The sequence below is a fragment of the Melanostigma gelatinosum genome, assembly GCF_949748355.1.
Source record: "Melanostigma gelatinosum genome assembly, chromosome: 16".
Lineage (NCBI taxonomy): Eukaryota > Metazoa > Chordata > Actinopteri > Perciformes > Zoarcidae > Melanostigma > Melanostigma gelatinosum.
Window position 1 is genome coordinate 10,781,947 of NC_136649.1, and position 13,444 is coordinate 10,795,390.

Below are 13,444 nucleotides of genomic sequence, written 5' to 3' on the forward strand. Positions count from 1 at the left end.
CTGAGTCTGCAGATCACTCACTTCCGTTCAGTAACTACTGACGGCTCAGATCAATCACTACATGTAGCTGCACACGAGAAAGCCCGTCAGTGGGAGATACGTTTAGGCAGGAAGTCGGAGGACACTGCAACAAACTGGCTACTTTAAATGTCACGTTCACGTGCTGCTGGTCAGTGATCAATGTTGGAACTAAGCTTTCAGTGCGTTCGTGAGATATGAAGCGACACTTCGACATGTTTTTGTCCGGGTTGGGTTTTGGGATTTCATTGTTATGGATACAAGGATGCACCGCTACGGTTAGTGATGCCCCCTCACAACACGACTGTCTTGGAGCATTTTCACCCAGTTAGAGCAACATTAAGACCAAAAAAAAAAAATCTGGATTTACCAGCAGTTAGTGAGATTTTATAAATCCCTAACCCCGATTAAGGAAACTACGCTTCTCCTTTATACGATGAGAAACATGAAGAAATCAGGTTAGAAATAATCCAGTTACTTAAGTGCATATCAACGATCTGATTGGTGAATTGCTGCAGTCGGTCTCTGTGCTGAGCTGCAGCTGAGGCGGGGCATGAATTATATTAATGCTACCATGGAAATATGGAATATAATTATGTTCACCAGTTTTACATTTCCTGTCATTTAAGACAGGAACACTTTAGAACGAATGATTTATTATTTAATTTATGACTAAACTACTCGCAAGACTTTAAAAACTACTATTAACCCTTTCGCTTCAATAATTCTGTAAAAGCCCTCCTTCTCTACAACATTAAATATTAATGACTTTATAAAACATATGGACCGGTATTTAGAATTTTACCACTCAAAATCAGCAGCTTGCGTTTTTGATTTCATCAGATTTGATTGACAGTGTCCCAACAAGGCATGTTGCTCAATCCTGATGGGTGCACAGAAGTACTTGACATCATCTTTTTCACCCGCTCACTTCAAACCAGCAAGAAGAGCAAAGAGAAAAACACAGCTTCAGAGGTTTCTCTCATGCAAAATATAAAAAAATATATAGTGTTTATACAAGATCCCATCACTCAGGGAAAACTAAATGTGCGAGGTTGGTTTTTGTCCCTGCCTTGTCAGTCAATATGGATTGTTCTGTTGTGCTCACCATTATCTCCCCTTTGCACTCGTACAGACAATGGTGGGCTAACTCCTGGTTGGTGCCGCCTCCACACACAACACTGGAGCAGGCCAGGTGCATGAGGTCTTCCACTGTAAGACACAGAGACGGCGATCGTGAGCACGGGAAGAAAACACATTTTGTTTTTACAGTTATTATTTTGTATTCAGTGGTGACAAAATGTTATTCTTGTAAGCGAGAGAATAAACGTCAAACTAAAAGATAATTGATTCAAATATGAAACGGCATCGTGCAGTTTTATTTACGTAAAAAAGAAAAACATTATTTTTAATAATGTGCGATCAGCAGTACTCCGAATCCAACCCCCCCCCCGCAGTGACAATTACGTTTATTTTACCACATTAAATTGCTTTTCTATCCCTGGGGAAATAAAATTGCCGGCATGTCCTCACTGAAACCCATGTATCTAAATGCAATATAGGAAAATGAAGAAGTCATTTGCTGCTGGAGACATCTTAAATTGCAACAACTCGATAATAAATGATTGAACACACTCTAGTGACGACAACAACAACAAACATGCTAAACTAGTAAGCTAGGAGAAAAAGAAAGAAAGGCTTCCTGAGTCATAAACAAAAAGATAACAGAAAATGAATTCTAGGAACAGAGGGTCAGCTTCACGGTAAATAATCGCCTCACATGCACGTCCACAAATCCTGCAACAACAGTCTGTCCGACAGTATTTATACTTTCAGTTTCAGGTGATGTAACAGCTGTGAAACACTGTGCTTGGTACCTCTCTGCTGGAGGTCAGGCTTTTCCTCCAGCTCATTCAGTGGAGCCCAGGCCAGCTCCGCTCGATGATGATCCAGCTCGACGGCTGACCGCCGCCTCAGCTCTGGCACCTCGGCCTGGTACCGCGACCCAATATTTATCCGTCTGGGAACGGGACATCAGTGTGAGCTACGCGGCTTTGAATTTGATCTTTGCCGCTAAGACACATTCGTTCACCGTTATATACTGAAGACATCACATATCAATATCAGATTACTTGTAAGAGTAAAGCGCTTGTTTCATTTCTGAGGTCACATTTTGATAACTTGGCTTTCCTCTCTGCTGTGATCTTTAAATAGACACAGGAAGATTGCTGAGGCTCTCCGGCTCCGAGCACCACAATCCTTGCACTGTTTTGATTTCCAGCTCGTTACACAGCTCCCTTTTGTCCCCTCAGCATAATGAATAAAATGATAATTCCTTTTCCAATTTAGTATTTTTAAAACAGAGCGCACTTCTTCAATTCACTGCACCGAAAGTAAACGGATCGTCGTCCGGCTGTGGGACAAAGGTCGCGTTCAAGCAGGAAGAAAGGCTCATAATTCAACAAATGCGTGCATCTCTGTAGGCCTACATGGCAACTGAAAGCAGATACCTCTGTGTTACAGTTGTGAAATTCATGCTGTGTTACATTACCAGACAACTCTGTTCCAGCATGCCCCCTCCCACCCCTTGCATTTCCAGTAGGCCTGCAGTATTTCCAGCTGAGTGTGTGTGTGTGTGTGTTCTGGCAGCCTCCATCTCGCGTGTTTGGGAGTGCAGCAGGCCCGGCTGAAGGCATGACTTATGGGAAGCCTCGCTGGCTCGTCCCTGACTGACTGCTGAGCAGCCCCAGTCGGGGGAACAGCTTGCACAATGCAGCCCCCATGAACTGCACCTCACGGTTGATGCAATCCCAAAAAAACAACAACAAAAAAAGCCCAGACTAACAGTTTAAGGGTTAAACTAAATGGCGCCTCGGTGTTAAAGCGCCACTTTCTCTGCTGCTCTAATTTCCATAAACCTCGCCGGTATCAGTGGCTGTGCTTACATTGATGGAGTAACTTGGCCGTTGGCCGTGTTTCTACTGAAGCTCTTGCTAGCTTCAAGTTGTTTACATGCACCGTTGATACCCTGCAAGTTTAAAGGTATAATCCTGAAGGTTTTCATGAAATCAAACCACGTTTCTGCTGGCCTTTATGGTCAGTATTCTTATTATATGTATTCAGTCACGACCTCTCTTTTTTTATTGTTATTGTCATATTCCCCAGTACGACGGCTTCACTGTTTACAGTGTGAGGTGTGTTAAGTTACTGCTGTTAATAACAGACCATCCTTCTGCTGCTGCTTCACGTTGAAAGAGTTCAACCTGTAAAACACAAGATTGCTTTTATTGTGAAGCAGCCGGGGGAAATGTATATTTGTCATAAGGTTAACCACGTTCACTTATGAAAAATGCATCAGACGATGGATGAGCCTCCGGGGGGCGAGGGGCCATATTGCTGGGGTTGCGGGTGCATGAAGCAATTATCCGGGCCAAGGCTTCCTTTTCTGTGCGCTCGCAAAATCCAGATAACGAGCTCATTTTAAACCAACAACAAGCAGCCCAATCATGGCACGACGACAGCCGGTGGGCTCAGAGTTTGAATTTTGGCAAAAAGCGCTCCGCCTCTTTCGCTCTCCACACAGACATTGTGCCCGCATTCAACCAAAGCCTGCTCGAACGTGACTGATCAGCACAACTCGAACTTCAGACGAAAAGCAAAACGCTAACACCAACATCTTATCCTGTTGCCCACAGAATCCATCTATCAGGAAGATCAAGAACGCGGCAACAAACGAACAGACGACGAGCAGTTTTTACTTCACCCCCCCCCCCCCAGTGAATGAAGATATACCGGTATTTTGGGGGATGTTGAGAGGGAAATACTCACGGCTCTATGCTGACTGGAGTGGCCTCGCCGATAGCAGACAGAACTGGTGGTGTGATGTCGCAGCTGTCTGAAAGAGCAGCAACACAAAATCCACTCAGTGACATTGTCAAATATAAATATATATATATAAATATATATATATATATTTATATATATATAAAAAGAGCTAAGAAAACAAGAATATTCAACACACCTATAAGTCAGGCTTATTTCTCATATTTATAAGGCAACTACCCTAATTCCCTTCCAAATCATGCATACAGTCTGAAATCGCACATCGTTTCTGCCAGATGCTTCTTACGAGCGTGCGGAGCTTCATATTTGAATTCCCACAGTTTAGATGTCCTGTGGATAACTCAGGGAGGTCTTATGAGCTTGTCTTACTTACTGGAGCGCAACAAGCTGCGTGTTGCCGACTTGGGCGTTGCAGGAGGCGGCAGGCCCTGGCCGCTGGCTGCGACAGAGGACAGGAAAGTGGAAAAGTAGAGCCCGGAGCCCTCGCGGACGGGGCTGAGGATTGGCGGCGGCGTGTAAGGGGGAATGGAGAGAGGGTTTTCGGCGAGGCGGATGGGGGATCGCAGGTGGCTCTGGTAGGGTGTGATGCTGCAGTAGACAGAGGGGGTGATGAATAATCCAGGTTTGGGCGGCGGGATGAAAAGGGGTTCCGGCCGCGGACGCCGTTTAAACTTTTTGCCGTCATCGTCTTTCTCCCCTTCGGTTCTTCCATTCTGGTGGAGGGAAAAAAAGTTTGTGAGGTAGATTTAACGAAATGCACCGTGATGCATGCACCTACAAAAACTCGACAGCATATATGCACGCTTATAAAGTTGGCTTCTTGTGAATTTATCCTGATGAATCCTAAAGAGAAGAACAAGGCACCCCAACCCTGTATGGTGCATAATGTATTGCACAGTATGGCAGCACTAAACCCTGATAATCTGCCTGATCTGGGACAGGGCAACCAGTTCACCAAATCAACCCCCAAAATGAAACAGGGAAAGGGAGAAAAGTGTGGACTGAAATGGGGGCAGGGGAGACACGGAGCATGATGGGGGAAGGGAGCGCATGTCGGCGGGGCGATGTGGCACAAATGCAAGGATTTAACAGCTGGAGTTTAGAAAGACTGAAAACAGAATGAGGAAGACAGTTTACACCAACCTGCTACCTTCCCCTCCTTTGTCAATTAATTCAAACAGTTTAACAAATAATGTTTGTAAAAATATGGAAATCTAATAATTAAAAAATGGCATCAAAGTACACCAACTGCAAAAACAAAAGCATCAACGAATGAGTATGTAGCTACCTGCTCTGAGCTCTCCGACGCGGAGTTCCTGAGTGAGCGTCTCCGGGTGACGATGACCGAGGGCTTGTGGTCGGGGCGGCCGAGGTCCAGGGGGTTTGAAGGCCTGGGGGGCCAGTTGGGGGCCAGGGCTGCTTCATCCCTGTCGGGAGAGGAGGCACCCTGTCGTCGCACTGGGACAGACACGGGGATGACGAGCGGCAGGAGCTCGTCTCTAGGCCGCTTGGCGTTCAGACCCCCTGTTCCAGTGGGACTCCACGGCCTGTGGGGCTCCTAATAAAGACGGAGGGTGAGGTGTTACAATGCATCTAATGGATGGATTTTTGTTTCATATACAACTTTAAGAGGACAAGCGAATACATTGCAAATGGACAGCATATCGGCAGTAATTTTGATTTAAAAATTCACCCATTTAATCTTCTTTGGTGTTATTTGCTGTTTTTACCATTTGCTTTCTACCATGATTAAAAACTGAACACCTTTTGGATTGTTGGTCAGACAAACTAAATCTGTGGGATTAAGGAAATCCTAATGGGCCAAACGATTCATTCAGAAAACAGTCTGATTAATTGATAATAAAAATAAGGGTTAGTTGCAGCGCTACAATAAAAGTCTATATTATGTCCTTGCACTGCTGTGATGGTTGAAAGACTGATTTATCAAAGACACTTCCATCTGTTGCTGTTTGCAACACACTCATCGCATTAAGACTCTCCGGTGACACATGACTCAGGGGGGGAAAATATCAACTCGTGTAGCGGATACAGTGCACCACGCAACAGGTGCAAAAAACAACAACAATCACAACCTTTAACAACTTCAGTTATTGTAGCTTAGCACAAGCCGGCACAATACATCTCGACTAAAATGTACCTGTGTGGTTACATATCTGTTCATTCTGCCAGGGCAGGCTGCCAAATTACAATCGACAGAGTGAATCAGGAACCCTAAAAACCTCATTCCTTAGCGCACACGAACACACAGATCGAAGAGAAAATGATGTTAACACAGTCAATACAGTATGAAACAAGCCTGAGCTGCATTCCTAACTGACAGAAACCAAAAACAAACAACGAACACCTTGATGCAGCAGTTAGATGCAGCATTCAAGTGACAGACCTTAGATACATGTGAAAGGAACCCCCCCCCCCCCAAAAAAAAAGCATTCTCCACATTTTTTTTCATTGACAAAACCATAATGAGTGGGAATGAGCAGCCCGTGTGCTTTAGAGCAACTCTGGGGCAACTTCAAAGCCATCTGAACCACCACATCATTGAAGACCGATGCATTCCGTCACTGCACGATGCATCTTCGTGGGCAGGGAGGCATGCAGCAGTGTGGCTATGCTGGATCTGCGCTCATTACTGCTGGTGGAAAACTCCAGTCCCTCCACCGGAGCTGGTGGAGAGATATTCTGCTGAGCACTGCAGGCGAGGGGGGGGGGGGGGGTTGATGCCAGGCTGGAGTTTCTCTCCTTTGATGGGATGGGGAGGGGGGAGGTGTGCAAGGCATGTAACCAAACACAGTGTCTGTATGATCAGCTAGCCGTGAGGCGGATCAAGGGCACGGCCACGCTGAACTACAGACACAGTGAGTCAGTGCTGTTTGGCGACAGAAGGCGTTGCACAATCAACACATTCAGCACCTTTAACACAGATAAGTACAGCCATTTCATCAGGTTTGTTCACCGATTCATCTCGTGAGAGCTGAACGGCACATATTTGTGAAGTACCGGTACATATTTACCTTGCGACAGCATTCACCAATGCAAGGTCTTGCTTTAGCAACAGACTTTCCTCACAAGGCAGAGCTGGGCAGCCCTGTTCTGCGGTGCAAACTTCGTAGGGCGTTGATTACATTCAGCGACACGTTAATCACAAATAACACAAGTTCTGGCACAGTTTTCCCTGGCAGTTTGTTCCAGTTCCTGCTCTTGTTCGGGGAGCTACAGTCCCACTGCAATTATACCCTCGGATAACACTAAAACAAAATAGATTTTTAGCTCTTGCTGAGATAATCACAATTGAGGCTTACAGCCAAGATATGAACCGATATGCAATCATAGGGACTCGGAACACTCTGTCCTTTTATGTTAAAGGTTATCTCGCTTAAGAGGAAACAGCTGAGAAACACATGGGAGAGCAAAAGAACAAGGAAACAAGAAAAGACAGAAAAGGAAAACAAAGAAAGACGAATGGTTCTCAAAGTACATACCTTTACAATATGTGGCGGTAGAGACTCCATTTCCGAGGCCTTCTGAGCGAGAGTCTCCAGGTTGACCTCCTGGGACACCCTGCGTTTCCTCCGTGTGCTCTGGATGACGCCCGTCGGGGCTGCCTGGACGTCTCGGGCCCCGTTCTGGGAGCCCTGCGGCCCCGGGGCAGCCTGATCCGAAGAGACGGAGAGAAAAGGGTTGTCCGACGGCGCCCCCTCTTCCTTTGAGAGACGCCGTGATCTGCGAAGCTGCGTTTGGGATTGTGACTGGGACGGGGCCTCGGGCTGCAGAATGGGCGGCAGCAGATCCGAAGGCTGCTGGGGTTCTGGGGTGATGTCCTGGATAATTGGTTCCTGGATCTTTGGGAGGACTGGAGCCGAGGACTCCTGGGAGTGCACCACCACGGGCTGTGGATGCGGGTGTGCATTTTGTGCACCGGGGTAATAGTCAAGCACATGAGGGTTTTGTTGTTGCAACTGCTGATGTTGCATTTGCTGCTGAATTTGAAGCTGTTGCTGCTGCTGCTGTATCTTTTGTTGTTGCTGCTGCTCGTGCTGCATTTGTTGCTGCTGCTGAAGCTGTACATGTTGTTGCAGTTGTTGATGGTGCTGCTGCTGAATTTGCTGCTGAAGTATGTGATGTTGTTGTTGTCGCTGCCGTTGTATTTGCTCTTGCTGCTGCAACTGGTGTGGGGGTTTCGCTTGCGTTGGGTAGTTAGGTGGGTTGGGTAGGGTCGTCCTGTTGCCTTGAAACGACTGGTAGTACGCTGGCAGGTGCTGCTTGGGCTGACCAAAGGCCAACTGGAAGGGTTGCAACACTGAGCTTCCTCCTGGATGGGATGTGCTGTGCTGCTGGGTGTTCAGCGCCCCAGGTTTCAAGGTCTCCTGAAAGGCCAGGGACTGCTGCTGCTGCTGCTCCCAATCCAGCCCCTGAGCCTTCGACACATCCCTGTACGCTTCAACTGCAGGGTTCGGCCCCAACTGTTGCTTGTCTGCCGCTCTGTTTGGGGGCTGTTGATGTGGCTGTAAACCAGAAGTCTCGTGCATTGACTTCACAAATGTATTCTGGGTCCTTGAGTCCGTTACGTTGACTCCCCCCATGTAGTTAGTAAAGTTTTGTCCCCAGTTAGTCATGGTATTCCAGGAAGCAGCTCTCTGCTGCTGGGACACGGATGGCTGCTGCTGGCTGGGCTCCTGGTGGGCCCATTTCATAGGCACAGTCTGCTGATAATGACCCCTGCTCTGGTCACCCTTGTCTGGGCTGAAGATGACAGAGTTCAGGTACATGTGAGGGGCCTCTGGATTGGAGGTCACAGTACTTGCAGCCTCGCTCTGTCCGGGGTCGGAGGCAGGGCCACCGGGGACATAGTAGGACCCTTCAGGCTGTTGAGGAGTCTCCTTCATTGCTATGGTTTGATCGCTGAAAAATGTGATGCGTTTGCCCGTTCTTTTGGCGCTGGGTTTCTGCTGAGCTGGTACGCTCATGACGGGCATGAAGAAGCCGAGTCAGGTGATTGTTCTCAACCAAACCAGCTACCAATGCTCCACTGGGTAACTTGAATATATAGCAAACCAAAAACAATTGTGAAGTAAAGCTGTAAAACTACATCGACATCAGAGATAATCTTCTCTTCCCCTCTGAAGTTCTTTGTGGCCCACTCAGAGGTCCCGGGCCTGGGGTGAGCAGATCTAAAGGAGTCCTTGTGTTTCTCTCATTCATGGGCAACACCCTGTATAGAGAAAGAGAGCGAGAGGTCAAGCACCAGACTAAAGGGGTCCCCACGGGGGCGTCTCATTATCACCCCCCCCCGCCTCAGCCATTTAAAAACCTGCTGTTTGCGTTTTAAACAATGGACCTCCACTGAAATGTATCGGGTGTGAGAATAGAGGAGGGGGGGGGGGGGGGGGGGGTCTAAACTATGTCATCATTCACTAAGCTCACGTGACAGGGATAAGGTCCAGCATTCAGGCCAACACGTATACCGGACCTGCTGGAAGGTAGTTGGTGGAGATCCCTAAATCAATAGTTCCTGTAAATGCCATGACTGCACAACATTCAATCCTGGACCGTGACATCAGCATTCAATGACACACACACACACACACACACACACACTGAAGAAAATGTTCCTGCTCAACTGACCCGTAACATGCGCCCTCTTTCCCGCCAAACTACAGGACAGACAGCAGGTTGAACGAGATGAAAACCTCATTCTTTACAACCGCGTGACTCACGAGAGGAGAATAAAAAGAGGGGGAACTCGTGCCCTTTGAACCGCGGCTGCACACTCAAAACAGGAAGGGCAACTGAAAGTGAGCAAGCATGACTCATGATGAAAGGATCTCTGCGAGAGGAAAAAAGTAAAAATGGCCTTGCAGGCCACGATAGCTTGCTTTCTTGACAATCGCCATGGTAACCCGTGGCGATTATCAAAACTATTATGAGGTTTTGGAGCACATTTTTTGACACGGTGCAGTCTGCCAAATTTCCGTGAAGCACACAGATACCGACTGTTTCTGTTCGTGATTTCGATCCCCGCTCCATCTGTATAAGATAATAAGTCAGAAATTTTCTCTACATCTCTGGCAACCCAGGAAGTGAATGATGATTGTCACCCTTTACTCTGGTCGCTGAGTAAAACACAGGCTTCTTAAAATAGACAGCTGCAGCTGTTCAGATTCTGCACTGGCTCAGGGGCATCACTGGATGACCATGCTCTGTGGCAGACCGTGTGCATGCGCGTGTGAGCGCACCAGCAATGCCATGCGAACTTGCACATGCCCATAGCCATGTTGTCAAAAACATATGCGACATCCTCTATGGGGGGGGGGGGGGGGGGGGGTAGAAAAAGGTGCACATAAATAAAAATCACATTTTCCTTGCAGGACAAGATAAAACAAACGTGTGAGCGGTCAACATCGGAGGTGAGGGATCATCGTGACGCATCACCAGTGCAAACCTTACACAAGCCTGGGGTTTAGCCCAGTAGACGAAGTAACACGTTTAATTGGCTTAAAATAGCGAGGCATGCAAGCGTGCAAGACGCGACAAATAACACAAGATATGAGAAGAAAAAAACGTGCTGAGTCCTTCCACGAGAGGACTCTTCCTGCTGCCCCCCTCCCTCCCTCCCTCCACATCACTTTCACTGGCCAGCCAGCTCAGCGCTATTTAAGAGAAGCCCTTTGTTGCAGAACAGTTTATCCAGGCACTAATGCCATGTCCCGTTGCAACAAGCAGCCAACCATGCAGCCCTCTCTGCAACACAGGAGTGTGACGAGCACAGCGCGCAAAACAAATGCCGCGGATGGACTCAACTTGTCAACAGGGGGGTTTTACGCGTCACGTGTCTGTTTCTGTGCTTCTATTGCGACATATAAAAAAACAACATCCTTCGGAGCCTCGATCGACAGCAGTGCGTCTCGATTGAGGTAAACAAAAGTTTGTCCATCGAGCCCGTGGCAACAACAACAACAACATGCACTGTCGACAACAGCAGCAGCAGCGATACTTACTGTGTTCGTCATGAAAGCTGCTACAAGCGGCAGCTCAGCCCGCAGGATCGCACACTGGCAGCGTTGTGCGGCCAGCAGCAGCGGCGGCGGCAGGCCCGCACAATACAGACATGCGATGATGACTGCATACATCCCCAAGGTTGACTCATGCTATGCTGCTGACCTCACTCACTGATACTTTTGTTTCTCCTCTCTCTCCTTCTCCCTCCCTCCTTTCCTCGCTTTTTTAAGTGAAGAGGAACAGAGGGGGTCGATGCGTAAACACAGCCCTTGCCGGTCGGAAAAAAAAACGCGCTTAATGTGCAGCAATGTCGCCGCTGTCTATTGCACGTTATTGCACTGGGATTGCACAAACAACTCACAGTGGCAATGCGGCCTTTTTTTTGCTGTGCATCGACTCTCTCTGCTCCGTCTTGTGATTCCTCTCCCCTCCGCCGCCACCAGCTCGGTGGCCACACCCACTTCCATGCCCATATAAGGCTTTCCTCTGACACGCAAGCCGCTGTAATTTACTGGGCAAGATCCCTCACAGTCCATGCGGGAAATTCCAACACACACTTGGAGGAGAGACCGCGGGGATTAAGGGGGAGGACGCGCCCGGCTACTTTCCGTTTTACATTCACTTTTCATTCCAGGTCACACACTTGATATCACAGACGACGTTCCTCCTGAACGCCATGCGGTGGTTATTTGCATGTGACACAGCAAGTAGAAGCTACAGAAAGGCCCCATGAGGGGAAACAAATATGTATGAGAACACGTTTGTTTGTGGTGCTGGTATTTTTAGCAGGAAATAGGATTTCCAAATAATTTCTGAAAAGTCTAAAACATGAAAAACATCGCATGTTAACAGATCCCGAATTGGTGATAACTTTTTTTAGCAGACAAAATTATAAAATTATTGACCTCTGGACCTTCATCAAGAGTGTTTTACACAATTCATACCACACTGATCTTAAGCAGACATTCGACTTAAAATGAAAGAACCGAGATTAAACAGCAAATCCTGGCATTGACCCAGATAATGTCTTATTTCTGCATGAAAAATGGTTTTAAATTGATTTTCAAAATACAGCATATTGTTAAATGAACACAAAGTGTCAGTTATTATAGTTACTAACAGCATTATCTTAGCGTGAACTGGCCTTAACTTGAGTTCATGATGTTTCAGGATGAAATAACACAGAGTGAATCCTTAACAAAGGCCCAAATGCTGCAAGGTGATCTGTGGACTACTCAGTGACGTAATGTCAAACAAATGAAATGATGAATGAATGACAGACTGCTGCATTGGTCTTTTTCACAGCATTGTGACGTGTCACAAAAGGAAAAGCACAGGTGTAAATCATGAAATCAATGATGGCGGTTTAATTGGACTGTTTCATTGTCAGGGCCCTGGTGTTGTGCATGCTGGCTCACTTGAGAAGAACCAAACCATCGTTATTGTTGTTGCTTCCCGTGACAATGCAAAATTTCTGCTTATAAAAGGAGCTATTATAATGGGAAGGTGTTGTAACTGTTGTAGTATCATGGCATTGGACATGACCAGGCATGTGCCAGGCTCTGCAGGGCTGCAATCTGACTCTCAAAGTCTCCCCGACCCTTAAAATAACGTGCAAAGCCTGAAAACATTCACGATGCCGTTGACAAGAAGTCGAGTCGGACTGACATGTCTGCCACTGATGACACTGCACTGGGAATTGTGGTGTGAGTGCAAACAGCCTTTTCTCTAGGCTGCACCAGTATGTTTCCTTGAAGCTGATACCAGTAGTGCTGGAAGGATGATTGGATCAATTGCTTAGTCGGCTGACAGAAGAGTGGTGATTGGATTGTTGAAGAATCGTTGTTTTTCCAAGCAAGAAAAGCCAAGTATTAAATGGTTACAGCACAGATTTGCTGCAATTCTGCAATTTGAATTGCTGGGGCACTTTTCTTTTCTATATTTTACGACATGTTATACAGTCCACACCTGTAATCAAGAATTGAACGAGCAGATACATTGAGAAGAATCAATAGCGGCAGCCCTAGACACCAATATCCTGTATTTCACCAAACATCTCCCTGCAAAATAAAGTGCACAGGTGATTATTTTTAAGACATGCCAATTTTGAGGTAATTAAAGGTCACTGTTACTATTGACTTGCACTGTTTTTATTTTAGAGTTGACATTTGAGTTAAGCATATCATTATATACTCAGCTGATTGTATTGACGACACAGTTTTTTTGCACAACAAATATAACGGTAAGTACTTTAGCTACAGGCAATACATGACGGCACACGTGTCTCTCTGGTATTTTGACATTTGGTGGTGGAGATCAGGTCAGGTGAAGCTAACGTTAGCTCTATTCTGTAAGCCATCATGAACTAATTAAATGTTAGCATGCATAACTGTACTTACATTAAGCTCTGTCCCTCCATGATGGCACATACGCCTTCATTTCCCTGTGTTGACGATGTCGTGTTGCAGCTACAGTTGAACGTAAACTAATGCAACGGCAGCGTTTTACTCATGAAACCCCCTAAACTTTTTTTTTTTTTTTTTTTCAGATTCCTCCACAAAGCGTC

General features: G+C 46.6%; 1 protein-coding gene across 3 annotated transcripts in view; it reads right to left on the bottom strand.

The window, feature by feature from the left end:
* Positions 1–13,398, bottom strand: part of mideasb (mitotic deacetylase associated SANT domain protein b) — a 21,928-nt gene extending 8,530 nt beyond the window's left edge. For 2 of the 3 annotated variants that reach the window (XM_079286752.1, XM_079286750.1), the window contains exons 1-7: positions 10,878–11,276; positions 7,362–9,091; positions 5,150–5,419; positions 4,235–4,574; positions 3,847–3,913; positions 1,896–2,038; positions 1,127–1,230 (exon numbers count right to left, since the gene is read on the bottom strand). In XM_079286752.1, the coding sequence (XP_079142878.1) occupies positions 1,127–1,230; positions 1,896–2,038; positions 3,847–3,913; positions 4,235–4,574; positions 5,150–5,419; positions 7,362–8,855 (2,418 nt within the window). In that variant the 5' untranslated portion in view covers positions 8,856–9,091; positions 10,878–11,276. Of the gene's footprint in view, positions 1–1,126; positions 1,231–1,895; positions 2,039–3,846; positions 3,914–4,234; positions 4,575–5,149; positions 5,420–7,361; positions 9,092–10,877; positions 11,277–13,277 lie in introns of those variants that run through there. The other variant, XM_079286751.1, reaches the window with a different exon arrangement.
* Positions 13,399–13,444: the final 46 nt, after the last annotated feature.